This window comes from Tachypleus tridentatus, chromosome 8, assembly GCF_004210375.1.
Source record: "Tachypleus tridentatus isolate NWPU-2018 chromosome 8, ASM421037v1, whole genome shotgun sequence".
Classification (NCBI taxonomy): Eukaryota; Metazoa; Arthropoda; class Merostomata; order Xiphosura; family Limulidae; genus Tachypleus; species Tachypleus tridentatus.
In genome coordinates, this window is record NC_134832.1 from 66749204 (window position 1) to 66773868 (window position 24665).

At 33.8% G+C, this 24665-nt stretch overlaps 1 protein-coding gene across 5 annotated transcripts in view; it reads right to left on the reverse strand.

Annotated features, from left to right (window-relative positions):
* The window catches only part of LOC143222565 (uncharacterized), a 33220-nt gene extending 12441 nt beyond the window's left edge, over positions 1-20779 (reverse strand). The window contains exons 1-3 of one of the 5 annotated variants that reach the window (XM_076449222.1): positions 20339-20779; positions 8012-8053; positions 4181-5966 (exon numbers count right to left, since the gene is read on the reverse strand). In XM_076449222.1, the coding sequence (XP_076305337.1) occupies positions 4181-5966; positions 8012-8053; positions 20339-20555 (2045 nt within the window). In that variant the 5' untranslated portion in view covers positions 20556-20779. Of the gene's footprint in view, positions 1-4180; positions 5967-7339; positions 7557-8011; positions 8054-20338 lie in introns of those variants that run through there. The other 4 variants (XM_076449221.1, XM_076449223.1, XM_076449225.1 and 1 more) reach the window with 4 other exon arrangements.
* Between the last annotated feature and the right edge of the window lie 3886 nt (positions 20780-24665).

The window sequence follows — 24665 nt, forward strand, 5'->3', positions numbered from 1 at the left end:
TTTGGATAATCTTGATTTAAATTAAAGGAAGGTAGCTGTATATTACAAAGTATAGGTTGTTTGTTGTATGATGTGGAAATAGAAACTTTTATGTAGTTGAAATGCTTTTCACTGCATTTTTAACAAGTTGTTGTCAAATAATTTATAAATATAAATAGCACCTCAATCATTGCTATGTTTATCATGTCCCTGCTGGTAAGGACAATCTTGGTATAAAGGAAAATTGCCTCATTGGCATTGGATATAGTACATGTAGTATAATTGACATGTTATAGACTCTACTCAAAAGTGATTAGTAATAATATATACAAGAGCACAACTTACTTGTATAATTAAAAATTTTTGGCTTGAAAAGTTTATATGGATTACGTTTAGTAAAAACTCTAGTGATTGGCTTGAGATATACTGAGATAAGAACAGAGCATGATCTGTGTATTTCTAATGCAGGAAAAGAATATTTCAGGTTTAGTTTAGAACTGAAATATTCAAGAGCATACAACTCTTACATAAAGAATGACACAGTATTACTAGAAAGTATACATTACATAAACAAAAAACTGGTTTACTTATTTTTTTTAATAGTGTTAGTGAAGATATATTGCAATTTTTGTAAGTCACCCAGCCATTAACACTAAAACCACATGTGCTGAGCCTTCTTTACAGATTGACATTCAAACAGAGGCATCATCAGTATTAGCTATGGCATAAAATCATAGGAGGGCCAGGTCAACTATGCCCACTTACTGATATTTAATAGGGTTATGTTTGCTGTAATTTGCCCCTGGTAGCACTCAAATGTGACATATATATATACATATACACACACACACACACAATATGCATTTACTTTAGGAAGGGTGGTCTGTCCATGGTACAGCTATTGCAGCTATGATTAAGTCACAAGGAAAAAGTCCAAAGGTATGAATTGGATTCTCATTGCTATAGAAACTCCTTCCATTAGGGCAAAATGATTGCCCAAGCCTCATCACCTTAACAGATAGCCCAAGATAAACATGCCAAATCTGTTATAAGGTATGCCTTCCTATGTCTGTATAAGCACCCAAACTCTTAAAAGTCATATTTCTAACCTTAACTTCAGCCCAATGTATCACTATTTTCCACTGGGTCAAAATGCCAGTATATCAGACACAACTGCATACCAATTATGCTCTTAACTCAACTGATCAATGGAATCAAAAGCCAGACCATCCAAGCCCAAGATCAAATATTGTACTATGTTGTACTGTTAGGTCCCAAGACCAGCTATTCTAACCAGTTATTTGCACAGAAGTTTTCAGGAAACAGTCCAGATTGTCCTGTATCTGAGTAAAAACCTTTTAAAGCTAAGGCCAATGACGTTGGGAGAAGGATATGATATGACTACGCATTCAGCCACCTTCCCTTCCTATACTACCAATATGCCAGTAAAGACCATCCACAAAGTGGCAGCTGCCACTCTGGCTGTCAGTTAGAGTGAAACTAGCATGTGACTCTTACTTAAAGACACAACATTACCTTCATCATTCCACCAGTGTTTAAATCCATGGATTCTAATATTGGATGACCACTTCTTAACATTGATTATTGTTTTCTTTGGTACAAAATCTTTTTCATTTTATAAATGTCAATGTTTCAACTAGCAAAAGGAATATTTCGATGTTTTTTATATAATTTGTGCACAGCTTAATCCATTCTGCTAAACAGTGTATGCATGTCCAAAATTAAAATTTACCTTTTAAAGGGTTTTAATTATTATGATGTCAAATGTCTTCATTTTTAATAGGTTTTCTTTATGGTGGATATATTAAAGGTTTTCATTTATGTCGTTTATTCTAAGCATAGTTTGTTAAACCATGTTTTTCTTGAAAGAATAAATTTTTTCACTGAAATATTTTTATGAACTCTGTTAAAGAGGTTTTAATTTAATGTGCCACCATTATTAAATGGTTATTTTAATTTGAACTGTTCTCTTTGTGACATGACATTTTTTTAAACAATCTAACTTATTAGACTGTCCTTTCATGAAAAAGGTGAATGAGCTTTGTAATGTATTTAGCATTGTTTTGTATTGTGATGTTTAGTTTCAAGTATTGTACAGCAAGTGATACATTGGAGAAAAGTAAATTGATTTGACTTCTTGAATGTTATGTGACTATTGTGATCTTGTTTTAAGTGAGCAGGGCTTATAGTTTTGTTGTTACATTTGACCACATTGTTTGTATTAGCATTGCTTCATTGTAAGACTAAACAGTTTGAGAGTGAAGTGTTGGTTCCACAGTGTTAAGTTGTATTTGTGCAATCCAAGTAAGATCGTCGATTCACATAGGTTAAAGTAATGAGACATTTAATTTAACACGGAACGCATTTCAAATTAGCTTATTCTCTCAATTACTCTCAGCAGTTCATAAGGGGAACGGACCTACATCCACTGACACGGGATCTTCTTTTTCTATTACAATTCAGTTCTTGTTAGTCACACGTCAACACCACACTGCACTATAATCTTATTGTGTTATACTATATTGCTATTTGTGAAAACTACCATTAAATATTTGTAATGTTTATAAACGTGTATCTAGTCTATCTTTGTGATTTAATTGTTACAATTCACTGGAAAATATATGGCCATGCCTGAGAACCTCCAATTATAAGAAGGCATAGCTTCTTTGCTTCGTTGGTTATCCACGAGATACCATGCAAGCAATACCGTTGCTATGGTTTCAGTCTGTGTACTTATTAAATTGATTGTTAGAAGGATATTCTAAAATATTTTTCAGTATACGTTTCTTATATAGACAGAATAAACGATTTCTTTAGTTAGAAGCAAAAATTATGGTTTTTTAAATAATTGTTATGATGGCGTTTGTTTAAAGGTCGAATTCAAAATAATAAGTTAGAAACTCTAATTTTCCAAGCAATTATTTCTTCGTGGATACTACGCTAAAAGAAATGTAAAATCTAAAGCTAAGCCTAATAACGTTACCTAAGATATTCTTGGAATGACATTTATAACTTTAAACTTCGTAATGCTGAAGATTATTTGAACAGCGTTGTTTTCGAGTTTGCCTATCTGAAACTGTACGACGTTGAAGTAGCTAAATGTTGAATATCACAGCATTCTTAAAATATCCGCCCGTTTGTATTAATCTTCATACAGCGTATATTTTTTATTTTTGTATTAGCCGTGATCGCATCCATTATACTAACTAAAGAAAACTGTAATGGGTGCTGGAACATAGCAGGGGCCAGTAGATAGAATGTAAGACTGTAGATCTGAGTTACCGCGAATAAATAATTAAACAATCAAAAAGTGCGTTGTAAGTGTGACCGTCAAATTCTACAATTCGGTCTGACATGAACAGCCCAAGAGTTAGCTTTGGGTGGTGTTGACTACCTACCTTATCTCTAGTCTATCACTTAAAAATTAGAAAGAGTAGCGCAAATAGCTCTCAAGTAGTTCATGATAACGAAAAACCTACTGTCTTTTGTCAACCTTTTATAATTAAAGTTTTTAACACCTATACCAGCTGTATAGAATACAGCGCTCGAGTAGGTTTGCTCGAAATTCAACTAATAAATAATAATGGTTGTTAACATTTTCTGTACACAATAGTTACATGCATTCTATTCAGCAAAATGTACTTTGAAGTATTAAATGTAACATGTGATGTGTAATAAATTAAGTTACACGTATTTCTGGAAGTTTCGTAATATTTCTTTATATAAACTAAACATATGAATGTACAGGACAGAAATGTACTACCATTTCAATACCAGAAAAAATTATGTGGCGTGTTCAAAAACATGAAATAACATAAAAAGAACAACTTATACAATGTATAATAATTGCTGTTTCGTAACAGAAACATAATTGAAACTTTCTGGCTGTACTTAACAATAAAATATGTTTTCTTTTTGGTTTAATAAAACGAAAAACATATCTACATTTTAGTTTACATTATAAACTATGGCGTAAACGCTTCTTCTTGGGAAACAAAAGCTGTTCGGTATGTGAATCTAAACTCTCCGAAACGGAGCTTTATTCTTAGATATTTTTAGCTTTACGTTCGGGCTGACATTGTAAACTACAATTAGAAAGAACTATGAGAACATCTACTTTGAAAGTAAGCCAAATAATTTAAACATTCGTCATTTACTGAATAACAATTGATCCACGTACCTCTGTACCAGGCTACTGTTCTCTAGTTTTGTTATAATGTACCTCTTAGTCGATTGATTATCTTCTTGATAATTAATATAAACTCCTAATTCATTCAGAATGTCTTTCTTCAGACTTAGAGTAAAAGTTTGAGAGTCTCCATCGAGTTCGAAAAACGATCTATCTTGACACAAGCCAATACTAGAATTTCGTGATATTAATTTTTCACTAGCATTAAGCCTGTCCTCAAGCCATTGTTTTCTCCTCTTATCATTAAGGGAAGCCATAACAGAGTGACTGGATTTTTTTATTTTTAACTGATAGTTCAGATCACCATACATATGATCACGAAGTGGGGTTTCCCCATTGGCATGTTCTTTTTTCCTTTGAAGAGTTTCATGGTGAAATGACGAATCAAGATAACTTCCATAAATCTCAGCTATTGACGGACTTGTACTCATATATGAGTTTGGTAAAAACAAACTACTTCTTTTAGCAGTATCGCTGGCCTGCGAACTGTTTTCTTCACATACAAACTGTTGTGGTGTTTTCTTTCGTTTGTTCTTAAGTAGTTTGCGATCTAAAGTCCACGCTTTAAACTGTTCGAGTTTGGAGTTATCTTTTTTAGTTTCTGAGTCAGAGGTTGGTGGTGATGTTAAACTGTTGCTTTCTTTTTGTTTCTTTTTGCTCCAATCACTCTGTTGATTTTCTTTGTTTTGCACAAACTCAAAGTAAGATTTTCGCATTTGTGACGAAAAGTTTTTAACTTCACCTTTATAAGATGATTTTAAATCACTATCATTCGTCATCCTTTTGTGACCTATACGGTGAAAGTGGCCATTTGGCCCCGAACTGGTCAATTTCTGTAAAAACATGGCAAATTTTTGAAGATTACTTTCTGTTGGCCTATTTGTGTGTGCTACACAATGCTCTACATGAACGGGACTATTACCACTAACCTGTGGTATTGTTTTTAAATGAGAAAGCCCATAATTTTCTTTGAATGTGTCATGTTTTTCTTCAAGCAGAACCTCTTCCCTGCTGTTTTTCGTGCTGTCACTATCGTAACCCGATTCATCAGACCGATGCTGAAGCGAACCGGTGAGGATTATGGCACCATCGATAGTAGAAAGCTGAAGGTCACAACGACGCTTCTCCGACGTCGCGAGTTTTCTTTCACAAGCTCCATTAATAGTTTCCTCAAAAAGCGTCCCAAGCTGAGATTTAGTCTTCATCGTTTGAAACATATTGTTATATGGCGATACAACCGAATACACAAGGCTTTCCAAACTATTAGTTTTCTCTGGAAGACAAAAATTATAGTTATGTGTTTCCGACTCGAATAGTGACGCATGCTCTCTCCCCTCAGCACCAGCGTTGTGTATGTCGAAACTATCTGTAAGCAACGCGGACGTGGAACAACTTCGATATATGAGAGAAACGCTGTCTCTGCTGCTTCTCGACTGGTCAAAGCGCACATTACCACCTCCCGGGAAAGGCGCGATGCTTCTCGTGCTAAGAGCCTCGGTGATGCTGCTCACCCTTTGCTCTGAGTCATACTTATTGTTTACACTGCTTCCAGATGCTGTCACACCTTCAATACGGGTCGACTGGGGACGTATCCAAAGCACAGGGCATGTTTCCAATGCCATCTGGAATAATGCCCCACGTTCTGACATGACGTTCCTGTTGGATGTCCTTGACGAACAGACGAAAGCAGTAAGTGCTTCTTGAGATGTAGCCTTTGTTGATTCTACATATTTCAACGAAACGGGAGAATTTTCAAATGATGGTGGAAGTACAATACCTGTAATTTTCAGCAAAAAATAACAATTAGCAATCATTAGCATCTCGTGCAGGACTTTACCTGAATCTAATACTGAATCGATTTTGTCTCTCTTTAAAACACAACGAAAAATAAAAGGAAATAAATTCGCTAATTAACCATAATTTTAGGGTGATAGTCAACATATCAAAAAAGAGTAAAAATATAACTAATATCTATTTAAAATGGATTTCAATGTATACAAATTAACCAATGTTTCTACACGACCTACAAAAAAGCGTGTGAATGAACAAACAACTGGTTCACCAAACCTACACATAATTGCATGTCTCGTTTCTAAAGTAATTCAAGTTGAGGGCTTTCTTTACATTTTACTGCTTTGTGAGAACACAAAATGTTAAAAACTTAAGCAGATCTAAATTTCAATAACTCAAAATGATTTAAAGCAAAGACGTCGGAATTGAGGGTGCTGTAGTATATTTGATTTATATATACATATCTACATATTTGATTTACATAGCATCTGCAAATTGTATCAGTACACTGAACTACCCAAGCACTCCACTTTGTGGCTCCTTCCTACACCACTCATTCCAAATGTAAATTGTTGTAATTGCAATAGATACCAATTTATATTCTAAAAATAACGTATCAGTATTAATTTTAGGTAAATCAACATCATGAAGAAAAGGAGTATTCAAAAGAAACAATGTAAACAAAAGTAATAATTAATTTAACATAAAGTTTGTCGTTTGTTGCCAAAAGACCACAGGATACACTGGGCAGAGAATCTGGTGTATGCATACTACATTGCTGCTATTTTATTATTATCTACCTTTAAAAAGTTAAGAAAACTTGATAGTAGTTGAAATGACCAGTTCTCTGGGGTGGGTGGATATTGGTATAAGATAAATATTTAAGTATGGCATAATGCTGTAACTAAAAGAACAACCATGTATTCTTCCTTTTAAATGCACATCATCCTACCAATATTTAAATTTTACCCTCGTTACTTCCTGATTTTTACATGCTCGTTAGTTTCTTGGCACTTGTGAAATAAAACAAATACTGCGACCCTCCATTATTTATATTAAAAACCATGATGTCTTTTCTCCGCTGTCCTTCGACAGCAACATTAAATGTTTCCTGTGAGCTATTTTACAATAAACATCTTGAGATAATATGAACTATTACTCTGCTCAAGTCTGAAAATGTAACTACTTTCAACAATAAAATACAATGTAATTAATTTCTATGTAAAAACAATATGCAGAACATTTTAGAATTTTTAACTGTAAACGCATATTAAGCATGTTAATCGAAAACAGTTTATAACGCTTCCCTAACGTAAAGCAAGAACTTAAACGAGAACATCATTTATGAATTATTTACACCTGTACTGTATGAATCACAGCTTTTCTTCTTCCTCCCCACTCCTTCCACCTTGAAACACTTCAGTTTTGGGTTATCAATTTGGTCCAATGATATTCCTCCATCACTATTCTCACTCACCCCACCACCCTCACCCGTAACTATATATCAAAGAGAGTAGACAAAGAAAGACATGTGTTCAACATGTAATGATGTAGGAAGGACTACAACTACTGCGAGCCATTGTACGATAGCACTACGAAGACCTAAAGAACCTAATATATTGGTTTCTCCCCTGGATTTATTAGTGTTGAACTATAATAAAAAATAGACATTCTTTGTAATTAAAAAAGAAAATGTTTGGATTTCAGAAAAATGTATTATGACAACTACTAATATTCAGCTAATAAAGGGGATGATCTTATCGAAGTTTACATAATTATTCAGGGTATCAGTAGGAGAAATACCTCCGGTTTCTTTGTGCCGTATTCAGTATAATAGAACGAAACGCTACTAACAGGAAAAGACGGGTTATGCTCTAGTTAAGACGACTTTAATATTCTAACAAGGTGGTTAGCTTATGGAATAAGTTTTCATCGGTAGCAGTATAGGCCAAGACTTTACAAGAATTTAAAATGAGACTTGATAATTTACTGAAAAATAAAAAATATTAAATTTTTGTGCTAATATTTTACCTTTCTCAAGACTTGAGGTATCAAGTGATTTCTTGTCAGTACCTAAGTTAAATAAAATGCGTTTGATTGATAATTGGGAAAAAAAGAACAACTTATATATTTAGTCAGAGTTTCTAAAGTATTTAAATGCTTGTTACAGAATTACAAAATATTCCAATGTTTATTACCGACTTTCCAAAGTTCCAAACTGTTTCAGCCACCCATTTTTGGGTAGCTCTTTCTTCTCTTTTTTTTTTTTTTTTATAATGATACAAAGTGTTCTTCGATATTATTTACATATCTGACCTCCACAGGTCATTTAAAAAGTAAGTGTTTTAGACCTAGACATTGTTGTTTGTAATTAAGCACAGAGCTACACAAAGGGTTATTTGTGCTCCGCCCACCAGTGGTATCGAAACCCGGTTTTTAGCGTTGTAAGTCCACAGACACACCGCTGTACCACTAGGGACCAAGATCTTGATAAAAAAATACTAGGGATAGAAATCTATTTGTAAATTTTAAGGAGGATATTTACCCAAGATTACTGAGCTTTGGAGAAGTTTAGCATTAACATTTCATTAAAAAGTTGAAACATTTACTGTGAAAATAAAATGAGAGAGAGAAATAATTATAGGTAGTTAAAGTACTCAATTAAGTATACACAGTGCTGGTACTAACACTTATCAAAATATTTCCCTGTAAGCACGCCAACTTTGTTTTCCGGTTTGAATCATCAAGTTTCTTGGTAATAACAATTTATAAACTGATTACGAATTATTAAAACAAATAGTTCGGTTACAAACCGTAGTCTTGAGTAGAAAGAGGCATTTAATTAAACGAATACAAATATTTTATCATACATTCATGCATGCATCAGTTAAACCATAAATTTAAATGTGGATCATTCGGTTATATAAATTTTGTCAAATACTGTTGTATGACAATTAAAATGTGCATACACTAAGCTTATCACGTCAATTTAACCAGTAATTGTAACTCATTCATTATGTATTTTTAGAATTAATGGTAGGCATAAAACTTTTAACTGTAATAAATAATTTATATCAAATTGTTATCATTAGGGTATCTTGGAAAGAAAAACATGCGGGTGAAAGAACACATTACAAACTTTTCTGAAAATGGTAGCATGTATTATTACCTAATCTACGGCTTTTAAAATCGACATTTTTTTTTTCATGGTTTGTGGATTTCTTTATCCCCATGATCAATAACAGATGAAATCATTTCAGTTTCAAATCAAACAGTGAACAAAATATTATGACTAACAAAGTCTTAGGCATTAAGACAAGAACTGAATTTTCATATTTATGGGCCTGGGCGTAGCCTAGTACCTAACTTGTTGAACTGCAGATCGCGGGGTCTGATATTCGAAACGTGATGTCATGGATAGTTGCACTTTCAGCTGTGGGCACGATACAAAAGTAGTGCTCAAATCATTATTCGGTTCTAACTGCCGAACAAAACCTTCTTGGGACAGAAGCTGTTGATCGGTTGTCTTTCTTCTCGTAAGTAATTCGAAATTGGGATGGGTATATTTGAATATTGAGCCAATCTTCTGAGTGTTAAGTTCCCGCACGCATAAAGTCCCATTTAGTGAAACTGCTTCGATTTCTGATTTCCTATTTATATAAGCAATCAGCATGAAAAGTGAAAGTTAAAGTTCAAAAACAGCATACATGTTTTGACATAACAGTCAAGTTGGGGGAAAAATCAAAAGAAACTTCAATAACTGTGGCTCTAGCGATGTTTAATTAGTACTCACTCAACCAACAGCTTTATTTACCCGCAGTGGGAATCCGCTCCAGAGAAATTTTGTTTGTTTATCTTTGAATTTCGCGCAAAGCCACAAGAGAGCTATCCGTGTTAGCTGTCTGTAATTTAGCAGTGGAAAGGCGGCTAGTCACCAACACTCACCGCAAAATATTTGGCTACTCTTTTGTCAACGAATAGTGGGATTGATCATTACATTATAACGTTCCTACGACTGAAAGGACGAGCATGTTTCGTGTGACGGGGATTTAAAACCGCGACCCTCAGATTACGAGTCGAGTGCCTTAACCACCTGGCCACGCCGAGCTTCTAGAGAAGCAACATGTTATTTTCATGATTATAAAATACAATTTACTTTTTCTCAGTTCTCTATTCATAAATTTGAAATTATAAATTTATTGAAGTAAATACTATTCTAAGTAATCTTGTCTCATCTCTGAATGGTCAACATTTCGCATTTCATTCTTTGACTGTGCATGTTTGTAACGAGTACAAAACGTTCCCCGTTCCCAGTCGCACAACGGTGGCCTGCGGACTTACAACGCTGGAAACCGGATTTCAATACCCATGGTGGGAAGAGCACAGACAGCCCATTGTGTAACTTTGTGCTTAATTACAAACAAAAAATTGATATAAAGTAGGTAAAGAGTATAAAGAAAAAATTGTTTAAATTAACTCAAAGTTACGGATGTTATAAAATGATTCCTCTTTGTTTATTTGTTGTTTTTATTTTTTGCTTGTTTTCAGAACAAATCCAATTAAATAAATATATTATTCCCGGAAACCATTTAATAAATATTCGAAACTTTCATGGTGAATCATATCATTCAAATGGCCGTAATCTAGTGAATAGCGAACTCGCACTGTTAACCAGTTGATTTATGGTTCACGAACCCTTGCCACAAAAACACACTCTGCACTTTGGAGACGTAGGTACACTGTAAGTGACAGTCAAATCATTCAGTTAGACAAGAGAAAGTATACAGAGGTTGGTGATAGGTACCTTTAACTAGCTACATTCCTTATGATCTATCAGATCGGCTCGATGAGCCTTGGTATTTACGTTAGACCTCGCCGGTATTAGATATGTCAGATGTACCGTGGTTGGTATATTATTACATATTCTTCTTTGTTTTCACTAATAAGTTCTTATAATTACTTACGTGATTTCTTACGTTGATGCTGTGGTTGTTTTATCTAGCTTCGGGAAGAAGAAGACAAGCTTACCAAATCGACAGATTGTCTGAATGATAATAAATTTAATTGAAGTAAAAAATGATAAACAACTGATGTTTAAAATACATAGTGTTATTATTCCTTACCGTATTTCTGATTTGTAAAAACTTAAAACTTGATTGTCATTAACTTAACCTAATTCACACCATCACAGATGTTCATGCAGCTGCTTCTCCTTGTCTGGTCAGATTCGCTTGGACCTCTTCTTCCAGATGTTCATGCTGCTGCTTCTCCTTGTCGGGTTAGGTTCGCTTGGACCTCTTCTTCCGGATGTTCATGCTGCTGCTTCTCCTTGTCGGGTCAGGTTCGCTTGGACCTCTTCTTCCAGATGTTCATGCTGCTGCTTCTCCTTGTCGGGTCAGGTTCGCTTAGACCTCTTCTTCCAGATGTTCATGCTGCTGCTTCTCCTTGTCGGGTTAGGTTCGCTTGGACCTCTTCTTCCGGATGTTCATGCTGCTGCTTCTCCTTGTCGGGTCAAGTTCGCTTGGACCTCTTCTTCCAGATGTTCATGCTGCTGCTTCTCCTTGTCGGGTCAAGTTCGCTTGGACCTCTTCTTCCAGATGTTCATGCTGCTGCTTCTCCTTGTCGGGTTAGGTTCGCTTGGACCTCTTCTTCCGGATTTCATGCAGCTGGTGATATTGTATATTTTGAATTTCGCGCAAAACTACACGAGAACTATCTACGACAGCCATCCGTAATTTAGCAGTATAAGACTAGAGGGAAGGCAACTAGTCATCACCACCCACCCCTTGGACTATACTTTCACCGTCACATTATAACACCCCAACGGCTGAAAGGAGAGAATATTTGGTGTGATGGGGATTCGAACGTCCTAACCACTGGACCATGTCTGACCAGTTTATGATATAAAAGCGCTGGAATCACTTCTATATTCGTCGTAATCTGAATCCTGGTATTTGACAAAAGACCTCAGTAGTACTGTATATAGCATATATACCATGGTTGACATGTTATTGAAAAGTCTTAAAAGCTTTTATTCATAGATCCACGGTATGTAGTTTGAGGGAAAATTCTGAAAAAACAAATACATTATATTGTATTCAATCGTACCAAAGTAGCATTTTATTAAGTTTTAAAATAATTCGTGAGGTATTGATTTACTTTTATACATAAACAGAGAAAGCAGACTATCTCCCGTGAAAAGGCTGAAAATATTAACCATTTAATGTAAAACTCGGCTTTCATTCGATTTCAGAATTCTTTTCTTTCAAAATGTAAATACCTTAACTCTATTATCTCCAAACTGCATCGATTTCTGACCCCTACTTAGCTCTTGATTTTGTTTGACGAAATTACAACGATGCTTTTCATAACTGAGTATTTGTACATCGATGGGAAAGGGGCGCTCATAGTTCCATCAATGGGCAGGACTGTGAAAGTCATATGTGAGGCTAAATGTATAAGTGAATTATTATATCTACATATATATTCATGTACTATCCGTTCTTCTTTCTTTCTCTCTCTCTCTCTCTCTCTCTCTCTCACACACACACATACATACATACATATACTTCAACAAATCTGTGAAGATAAGAGAGAAAGCTGTGAGTTTTGGATAAATATAGGTTGCTTTATTTCTACCATAAAATGTGTTTTGCATTTTATGTCTTATTATGTTAAATAAAAGGGTGGAGGTTGGGAGTTTCACATTGTAGAATTTTAGGGTGATTTAATTTAAATATTAAGGGTAACTGCCTTCCTAATAATTGACTGCAAGCAGCAAAACGCAGTAGGAATTGTTGCGTTATGTGTTCAAGAAGTACTCGATTCCTAACACCTACTAAATGGTTTTCCTTAGCTATTAGCGAGTTTTACATCGGCGCAGGGATCTTGTCTGATAGACGGAATATCCCCAACGCGTTTGGTTGCTATGGCTACAGACATTATCCATTGTGATTTAAGAATGAAAACAAAAAAGGGTAATGGAATAATTTTCTTGGATTTTGATCTCATTGTAACGCTATTTTTGTTTTGTATTAAGTTCATTACCATTTTAAAGTGCTAATTTCAATTACTTATAGACAAGTAATTATTTCATAGTATTGGATATACTGGTTTATATATATATAGTGCGCGTGCGCGCGTGCATAGACGAAGGTTTAATTTTTCTTATTTTTACTTTACGTTTATTGCCTATCACTATTCATTACGATTTACTAAACATATTAAAGGCTTTCACTAACCAGTAGATAAAAAAGAAATTTATACACTCTCTACAACATGCTCATTTAATTTCGTTCACAGTCACGAACACTGGGCTCTGATTTAAAATCACTGGTTGGAAAACTTCTTACTAATGAGGCCGGAACATAAAGAGCGCCGTAGTTACATATATCTGTTATCATGGCCGAAATCAAAGAATAATATCATTATCATCTTCGTATTTTACTTTGGAGAAACTTTCAGTCCCTAAATGTGCTATGAATGAGGGTAAAATAAAAAATTGTAGCAGAGATGTACTGTATCCAATTTTTTAATCTATGACGAGTATAGATTTAGTTTATCTTAAAACATTTACTCTTTAGAGTAAAACAGTTCCAAGGATTAAACAAATAAATGTTGTTTTTTGTGAGTGTGTTTTTGTTGGTTCATTTATTTCATGCAACAATAAATGTGTCTCTATGAGCTTCGAACTTTTCTTTCTGAAAGAAATGGCAACCCATAAAACCCTTAATCAGTTTAGTATGTATAATTGTCAGAAAATATTTAACTATAATAGGTTGTTCATAACACAGAGACAGATCCGGGTGAGAGTCCTTGAGGTCATGACTTTCTCTGCTGGGCGCAACAAAAATATTAAAACTCGAAAAAATACAACAATTTTTCAAGCGTAATTCGCTAATAAGATACTCCTATCTAAGAAAAGACTAAAGTGCATTAAATATCACCATTTTATGTTTGTTATGTCAAATTTTACGCGAAGCCATGCCAGGAGACCCTTAAAGATGTATTGTGACCACCCCTTTCATAAATTCTGGAACTATCCCCTATTAAGTATGAGTAAGTTATAAATACAAACATTTTCTTTTAAAAATACTTAAAACGTTATAAGATTATCAGAATAATATTTGTAATTCAATACAAAAGAAGTAGTATGGTAGATAATTAAATAGTATGTAATTTTAGTTAAAAAGCAAGTTATTCAAAGTTTCTTTTAAAAATGCTTAAAACGTTATAAGATAATCAGAATAACATTGTTACTCAGTACAAAAGTAGTGTGGGAGATAATTAAATAGCATATAATTTTAGTTAAAGAGCAAGTTAATCAGTGCTCAGAATTCGGTAAATAAACGATGAAGCCGAGAGATGGAAAAAAATCTAATAGAAATGGATACTTTGTGCAGATTTGAATGAATATTTTTGCCTTTTAGATAAATATCACCAAAAGACAACACATTGTTGACTAACTTTCACCTAAATCTAGTGAGCAACTGTGAAGTAACTCTACACGTACAAAGAAAGTTGAGTAATTTTATAAACGATAACCAGTTCACATCATCGCATCAGATCTGTACCCACCATCGTAAAGGTCAAAGAGCATATTAGAAATAAATAAAACTGTTTTATTCCTTCTTGGGTGAATCTCTAGAACTGAAGGTAATTTAATACTGTAATAAACGACATTTAAGTCTAAAACTGGACCTCTATAAAAGTTTAAAAAGTATACAACGCAAAAGGCATATTTTCCACACCCAAAAAAAATAATTTAAAATAACATCTTCTATTGTTTTATACCTAGAGTTCGAAAAAGTTTGTTTCATTTTTTCCAAATATTAAGTATTTATTAAAACGCCTATTACAGTACAAATGCACATTTATATAGTAAAAACTAAATGTATTTCATTATTTCTTACCATTCCCATTTAACTTGTGCATTTAACATTTATTTCATGGATACTTACGAATAAGTGTGCAAAAGGTACGAAATAATTTTGAGGTTTTAACTGTTTGTTTGTTGTTAACACAAAGCTACACCATAGGTATTTAAACCCGATATTTAGGGTTTTGAAAATTTGAAAGGACTTTCGGACATGGGAAAGGGAACACTTGGAAAAGAAAATGAAAAGAAAGAAAAGCAAAGTAAGGGAAAATAAGAATGGATAAAAGCATTAGATTAACTATTGGGTTTTGTTACTGACTCCGCATCTCTATGGCGTTGTTCTCAATAGGTCACGCGCACAGTGAAAAATAAAATGAAGGAAGAATTTTAGAAGCTTTTATTAAGAGCACGGAAAATAGCTGTGAGAATGTTTACTCTTGACTAATGTTTACTTCTCTAAGTATAGAAATAAAAAATATCGTTATTTAAAAATATAGATCTCAAAATATTTCATACTTTTCCAATATTTTGTTTATAACTGACCCTCTTTATCTTCAAAATTTAACCGAACGTAGAAAGAACTTTAAACAAACCATCAAAATATTATATTTTCTCCTGCACTAAAAGATTTACGCTAAATAAATCTACTTCAGAAAATAACCTTCTCATATATAAAGCACAAAAAAATCTGTGTCCGTCTCTTTGTCCGTTAACTAGCTTGCTGAGCCTAAGTTGCTGAGCCAACCTCAACCAAATTTTGTGGTATGATAGTTTAGGGAAAGGGATATGTTATTAGAGGGTCACAACCACTTTTTCCCCCCATTATTATTGTTGTTGTTATTGGGTATTTATTATGTTTGATGTAAGTTGACGTTAACCACATTCATAGATGGCGCCACGTTCTTATAAAAATTTAGTAGATTTTCTATAGCAAAACATATACACAGCGTGAAATGGCCACACAAACCTTTTTTTATATCACAGACAGTGTGTTAACACTCCCTAGTGAGGAATCAAATTTTAAAAAAATAGTCACCGCTATTGCAATAATACAAAAACCCAGCCGAAGTTTCTATTCCAACAGCCGCAATGAAATTGATATAAAGAGCCGTTTCTTCCTACTTTGACCCGTACCTTTTCAGCTTTAGCCCTAAAACATTTCTGCAGCCAATGACCTTCAATTAACTAATCACACGAAACATAGTGGAAAGTCATTAAGGCCTACCCCCAATGGCACAGCGGCATGTCTGCAGACTCACCCCGTGAAAAACTGGGTATCGATACCTGCGGTGGGCACAGCAAAGATATGCCATTGAGTAGCTTTGTGCTTAATTTTAAAAACGAACAAACACTCATTAAGAGCTAGGTGTTGAAAGCGGGTAACAGCAAGCACATCTACTTTTCGTACAAATTCATCCAGACCACCATACAGCGTATATCATGTTTTAAATAAATGCATATTGAGCTCTTATAGCTTGTACAAAACTTTGGTAAGTTATAAATTAATGCGGTAACAATATGTTATGCTATAAATAAACTTTATGAAAATTAGCATTTTTATGTTATTTATCTTAGCGTATTTCCTACGCATTTATTTTAGTTCACAACCCGGGCAATGGACGGGTACCTTAGCTTGTTTGGTTACACACCCTTCATCTGTCTCACTTTGCTCTCTAATTCAATAACCTCAGAAACTGTTTTTACAAGAAACATTATAGTGAGCTTGAACTTCATATGATACAAGATATACGTTTACCAGTACGTAAAAGTTCAGCACTGTTCCATTTATACCTTTATGATTGATTTTATTTACAAGTTTTCTATTGGTATTTATTGTTTGCCTCTAGAAATTTTACACTCAGAGGTCAGTGTAGTTTCGGAATGTAACTTGTGTATAGAATGTAACAGGTGTTTTAATGTTCAGTGTTGTTTATAAATATCGGTCATTACCACAAGTGACCTATTTAAGGGTCAAACAAGATCTCCGCTACCATAATTTTGTTATTCTAGAAGTGTTATGTTTGTTAGCTTAACCAGAATATTTAATATTTTCTAGTATAACAACATGTGAGAAGGGTGTTATACATCTTCATTAGTACTGATTTTACAATGTTTAAAATAATTTCGAAAGCTGTTTTGTGGTATTACTATTACCAACTGTTATTACTGTTAATTTGTACTCTTGTTATCGTTAATTTAGACTGTTAGATTAGTATGATTATGGACGTATGGTCAAACTAAATATAATCTGTACAAACGTTCGTGAGTTTTTTATTAGATTTATGACAAAAAACATTGTTATTAATAAGGGTACACAACTGTAGTTTTACTTATTTCTAGGCCTGCCATGGCCAGATGGTTAAAGCACTCGACTCGTTATCCGAGGGTCACGAGTTCGAATCCCCATTCCATCAAACATGCTTGCTCTTTCAGCCGTGGGGGCGTTATAATGTTACGATCAACCCTACTATTCCGTTAGTAAAATAAAAATAACGATCCACTTAAAGAGTTCTTGGATAAATTCAATAAATTAATGTTGAATGTACATTCTTTATTCTGTATTTCTAGTGTATTATTATATAATTGTATAATGAAAACAAACGTCCTATGGTGATATTCAAAAGTCATAATTTAAATAAAATGTGTCACAGCGTAATTCAGACATAATTATCTAAAATCAACAACATAAAACAGTTTCGATGCACTGTGTATATCATTATACAGCACAAAACAAATTGATGTGTGAATAGATTGGTTAAAGTCTCACACAAGACTGACTTCTAAATACGTGAAAAAAGTATGAACTGGCCGATACTCTGAAATGCTAGAGAGTTAAGGGAAAAAATAAAATATAAAGAGTATGAACCGGTTCAAAGGCGAAGTAGTTTAACGTAAGTGATTGTATGAACTGATTCAGATATTAGAGTTTATTGTGAAGAAAATTAATCTGTTTAGTCCTCAAAGTCTACAGCAGAAAATAAACGACTAAGAAACAGCATTTAAAGTGAAAGAAGCCTTTAGTTCATTCGCTACTTGTGTGTACTGTGTCTATAGGATATGTTACGATATTCTCAATATATTAGGTGTAAATTCACAAAAATAAACTTTTATTTCATGTTTAATATTTAAAGGTCACTCAGAATGGGGGAATACAATAATTGTGTCTAAGGCCATATAAAATAAAATTATGTTTACTTTTCATTATGTGGTCATTCTCAAGGTTTGTCCTTTTTGAAATATCATGCTTCGCGATTTTTAAAAGATAAAACGTCTCTTACAAAAACAATATACTTTTTTTTTTCATTTTAGTATCGTTTTAAACGCTCTGTATCTGATAAGCCAGAAAAGGCCAACGAGTGAAACTTCAGTCATAGCAAAGGCAAACTGTAGAAACTGTGAAATTAAAAATTATAGTTGTTTGCAGGCCCAGCATGGCTAGATGGTTAAGGCACTCGACTCGTAATCTGAAGGTCGCAGGTTTGAATCCCCATCGCACCAAACATGCTCGCCCTTTCAGCTGTAGGGGCGTTATAATGTACGATCAATCCCACTATTCGTTAGTAAAAGAGTAGCACAAGAGTTGGCGGTGGGTAGTGATGACTAGCTGCCTTCCCTTTTGTCTTACACTACTAAATTAGGAGCGGCTAACGTAGACAGCCTTCGTGTAGCTTTGTGCAAAATTTAAAAACAGATAAACAAACCTTTGTTTGCTTCCAAACTACCAAATATTTTTCCCTCAGTTGTTTAAAGGCTTTTAATTCTTCTTTAGAAATATTTCATTCCTTTTTATATACATGAAAATCAGATATCGCTATATGTGAAACTTTATTGACTATTTTCTCAAAAGGTCTTTTTTCCCCTTGAAAATAAGGTAGTTCTCTGTAACTTCAATAATTTTTCCAAATTAAAGAAAAAATTATAAAACTGGATTTTTTACATCATAACAAAACTTAAAACCTTCGATAATATTTGTTTTTCAGTCTGGCTCAACTTAGAGTACCACTAAACTCCAACCAACCAATCAGCTCAGAGTAGTTGAAAATCATACTGCCTCCTTCTTCATAATTTTTTAACCATCTATTCGTTTTCTCCCTTGGTGGACTCAGCAGATAGCCCGATGTGGCTTTGGTATAAAAAACACAAAAACACAAATCTTCCTTTTCTTGTGAAATGTGATCATTAGACTTTTCTATATTGATTTTAATCTTAAGTTGTTACATTCATTTAAAAAGTCAATATGCAAATTAATTTGACTACTACAAATACTGCCATATGGGCGGCTGTTTGCCTAATCATAGTATTCACCCTCAATTCGTTTTTAGAAAATGTTCACCTTTTCTAAATTTTCTTTTTAATGTAGGTGTGTGTGTGTGTTTTCTTAGAGCAAAGCCACATCGGGCTATCTGCTGAACCCAACGAGGGGAATCGAACTCCTGATTTTAGTGTTGTAAATCCGTATACTTGCCACTGTATCAGCTGCGGACTTTGGGAAATACTTCACGGGAAAAAGTGTTGGATTATGCGCTTTAGTTACAAGCAACTTATTATCACCTCAAAATGTACAGAACTCAAACTTTTCAAGAATTTTACTGATATAAATTGTAATGTTTTTATATACTAAAAGTGATACCGTTTATTGGCAAATTAATAGATTTTAAGAACTCCATTTTCTCAATACTAAATTTAAAAATTACATCAATAATGATATGATCAAACCCTCACGCGTGGTCCTGGCGAAAATCGCGATCTTGTTGAGAGTACTTTTATTTAAAATTGTGTTCTGTGTAAAAGAAACGATTGTTGTACATACCATAAATGATTTTATAGTTGTCTGAAACTTGAATACCAAAAATGAGGTAAATTTATGTTTGTGGTATCATTTAAAAAATGGCGTAAGAATTATAGTAAGATGAATTTTTAAGTAAACTTTCTCTCACTTACGAAATACTTGAAAACAACATTTGTTATATCTTTCGCTTATTAAATCCTGCAAGAGTCAAAATTATTTTTTTTACGAATTCTAAAATAAAAAAGTAGAATTAAGGAAAGGCAATATAATATTATTTTTAAATGGCATATCTTAGCCCATTCCAGAATTTATCCAACAAGGATAAAGCATTAATATTGTACATAAAATGAAAATAATTTAGACAGCTTAGGCTTTAAGCAGAATAGCTAAAACGCAAGGTCTAATTAATATAATGGTTTTATCTTTTTTTATAAGCTTGATGGTACTGACTAGTACATAAATTAACTTACAATACCAAAAATATTTTGTATCAAATAAAGAAATCAATTATAACAATGATTTTTTCGTTTACACCATAATAAATCTGAAAAATATACAAAAAGTATTTAAAAAATCAATATTAAAACCACCTGACCTCGTTCTTTAACAAGTAACCAAGAAACGTCGTCACTTAAAAATAATTACAACCAGTTTTTCTACTAACATTTTTATATGATTCGATTAATCGTACCTTTTGTTGATGCATCTGTTTCTCTTAGTCTTGTTTCTTCACACATTTTAACTGTCTCGTCATAAAATACGTTTTGTGTTTTCGACTTCCATAGCTCGCAAACAACGCAAGGTGGACTACACATACTCAGTGTAGTACTCTCAATCTGCGATACTGTAACCAACTTTATCAATCGGGAAGGGAAAGCATGACGCCTTTTAAATATTGAAAGAGGCATATATGTAAGGCTTACATTTTCATCTTAATGCTGGCACCACTCATGGAGTCAAACAGCTGGATAAAATTCTCTAATCTCCTGGTCACCTGGCATATTCGTCCAGTCAATATACATAAAGACGCCAATCTGGAATGGTCACTTCCTTCCCGTTGGTTTATTGATACATGAGACAACTTAGGACGAAGGAGGGGAAAGTTTTACGTTCTTACAACATAGAAAACAAACTCGAGACGTGTCAATACGTGTTATTCGCAGCCTGCATATTTCTGTTACTGAAAATACAACTGAGACATTTAATATCTACAAACGAAAAGTATCAATTTTTTTCTGTAGCATATAGCACAATATAAAAAAGTAAATAGCACAAATTATTTTACCCATTTCCATTTTATTTTTAAGGTGTAATTATTGAATCTTAATCTCCCTCTTTAATGTCTCTACGTGGATTTTTGTTAAAAATTTACCTTGCTTTCATTTTTATTCACGTTATACACACATATACAAAAATTACTATACGTAATTTTAATAGTTATTATGACGGGTTTATTAGTGCCGGAAATGAATCGTAAAATCGTCAGAAAAACTGTTTATATTTTATGACAATTTATCCAACTATTAAAGCGCACAAAAACAGAGATCTTATGTCTTAAGTTTGTTTTAAAGTTAAGCACAAAGCTACACAAATGCTGCTGAGCCACTGGGGAGGAAGAGCTGTCACGATGTAAGAATTTTGTCAATTATATGTTTTTACGACTTACAGAAAAATCGGCAATTCGCTAAATAGTTTATTACCATCGAAGGTTTTGTGTTTAATTGGATATGTGTATTCACATACACGATGACATTTTTGTGATCATTGTGATACATTAGTATTTTGATTTAAGTGGAGAACAGCTTTCGGACTTTTAATGCTTGTAAACGAGCTTAATTCACAAATTGTGTAAATTTACATACATAAAAACGAGCAGAAATGTAAAAAGAAGTTTAAGATATCGTAAAATGATGGTTTACAACATCACATCATTGGAGTCAAAATGCTGCACCTTGGTTTGTTTTGAATTTCACGAGCTATTACAGGGAAGGCAACCAGTTAACACCATCCACCGCTACTTGGACTACTCTTTTAACAACGAATAGTGTGACTGAGCATCACTTACAACGTCTCCACAGCAAAAACGACGAGGATGTTTGGTGTGACGGGAATTCGAACCATCGACCTGTAGATCGTGAGATGAGGATTCTAATTACCAGATAATCGTAGCCTCAAAATACTGCACCCACACTTTCTTAATAATATTGTTCTCCAGTTTCAACCGTATAAAGAAAAAAATCATTGTATTATACAAGCCGTTTTTCGAAGGCACATCTGCGAACTTATAGTGCAAGAAACCGGGTTTCGATACCCTTTGTGTAACTTTGTGTTTGATAACAAACAACATCCAAAGGTGAATAAAATGACCGTGTACAATGTCTATTTGTTCCGAATTTAAAATAACATTATTTTTACAATTTCATTTAAATAGCTGTATATTTAATAATGGGGAGAGTGACTTTCTAATAACTATTTTTATTAATCGTGAGCGCAGATAGCCCTCGAGTAGCTTTGCGCGAAATTAAAGAAAACAGCATTAATCGTGGGTAAAATCATGAAAACTTTGTTTAGAAAACACAGCTTGAAATGAATAAACTTGATAAAAAAGCAAGTAAAACTTACTAAGTTGTCAGAGTATGTGTTTTTTTTCTTATAGCAAAACCACATCGAGCTATCTGTTGTGTCCATCGAGGGCATCGAACACCTGATTTTAGCTTTGTAAATCCGCAGACTTACCACTTGTCCAGTAGGTGACAAGTTGTTAGTTTGTTTGTTTTTAATTTCGCACAAAGCAACTTGAGGGCTATTTGTGCCAGCCGTCCCTAATGTAGCAGTGTAAGACTAGAGAGAAGGCAGCTAGTCATCACCACCCACCACCAACTCTTGGGCTACTATTTTACCCACGAATAGTGGGATTGATCGATACTTATAACGCATGTTTGATGACATTCATCCATTTACTTTAGTTTTTATTCCGAGTTTTTAAACCACTACTACGTTCTAGGGTTAGTAGAAAAACAGTAAAGATACAGATTAGATGAAAAGAAAAACAAGTACTAATCAATGAAGCACGAGCTTCATCGTAAGTATAACACATTCAGTTATTCAACTACAACCTACAGAAGAACCGTTTTTGTGGACAGTATCTGCAGTATCAACTGAATTTGCAGATAACGCCATGGCTGAAAGGGCGAGCATGTTTGGTGCGACCAGGATTCAAACCCGTGGCCCTCAGATTACGAGTCGAACGCCTTAACCACCTAGCCAGGCCCAAATTGTCAGAGAGCTGAGATGTTACATTTTTGAAATTTGAACAAGCTATACGACACCTGTATATATACAGTGCCTTAAAGTTAAGACATAGCTGTTCACTACTTTTGAACTGTTGATTCGGTAAAGGGGAACCAGTTAACTGCACTTGCGGCCTACACGGCTACTCGTAGGCGAATAGCGGGATTAAATGTTACTTTCTTTTAATGCACTGACAGCTGAAAGTATTAAATCGCAGACTCGAGCATTAGATCTTATGATAAGCAGCCTGACTTGCTAAACATTAGGCGTAGTCCAGCCCGATTTCAAGAAATCTCCCTCCAACACATAAAACAGCATTATAATAAGTCTATAAATTTACAAGGCTAAAATCAGGGGTTCGATTCCTCTCGATAGACTCAATAAATAGCCCGATGTGGCTTTGCTATAAGATAACATACACACAAATACGCAGAATTATAATGGGAATTATTTTCCAATATAAAGTGGAATTTAGTGCGAGATCACTTAGACTTATAAGAATTGAAAGTTTAAACTTTGTACTTAATAATATGTTTGAAACAAATTAGTGATAATACTTAATTCTTAAACGAATTTGAGAATGTTCTTTTTGTTTTCATTCCTTTCGACAGACCGAGAGTAGTTTAGAGAATTTCGTTCAAATCTCGCGAAGCGTTTTATATAGGCTGTGTAGTCACAATAAGAATGATAATTATATTTTACACATCTTTCTTTACAGAATATTAAATAAGAATTTGGGTGTTGTTTCTGAAATTAATGCAGTTCTTGAAAACTACAGTGTAAAAATATCTAACAAAAGGCAAATTATTTTACAGAGGTTCTGAGCTTTGATATATTGAATGGTAAGTGTAACTTTCTTATATTTCTATATATGTAAAAACGGCTCGTTTGGGTTGAGAAAATATTTTACGTAGAGGAGCGAACAAAGTTTCGACCTTCTTCGGTCATTGTTTGTCATCTTTGTGAACCTGACGATGGCCGAAAAAAGTCGAAACGTTGTTCGCTCCTCTACGTAAAAAATTTTCCAAACCCAAACGAGCCATTTTTACATATATATTCCTCTACAAGTGGGTTTTCTCGACATAACTGATTTCTTATATTTCTATTTCGACAATTGTACACAACAAACGTTTCATCTAAAAATTAATTGCATGTGATTAAAGTGTATAAAATTCTTATTAGTATACAAACAAGTAAAATTACCCGTAAATTTATTAATTATAACTGTTTAGAAAACAAAGCAAATAAACATTCTTCAATAAAACAAAAACTTGAATATAGTGAATAAAAGTTGAGATAACTTAAGTTTTATTATGTAATACAATAACAAAAATAAGTTGAACATCATAATATGTAGACAGCTACTAGAACTCGAAAGCTCTCAATAAGTGAATTAAAAATTGACAGCGGGGAGAAACGGACTAAAGTAAAACGTGGTTTTGGAAGTAAGTGGTCGTGTTATTAAGAACATTACAGATCTAAATATTAAATCAATTACATTATATTCAAAAGGCCCTGATTACTTTGACTTGGTGTAATGTACATACGTACCCAAAGACTGGATAAGTGAATTATTGGGGAAAAAGACAACAATTGATATGAGCGTGAAGAACAGGACGTCGTTTTTTGAAAACGGAAAAGATACTGTGAAAGATTGAAAGGTAATCATATGTCATGATTGATAAATTGAATATAATTACGCAGGGCAGACAAGCGTCATTTACTTC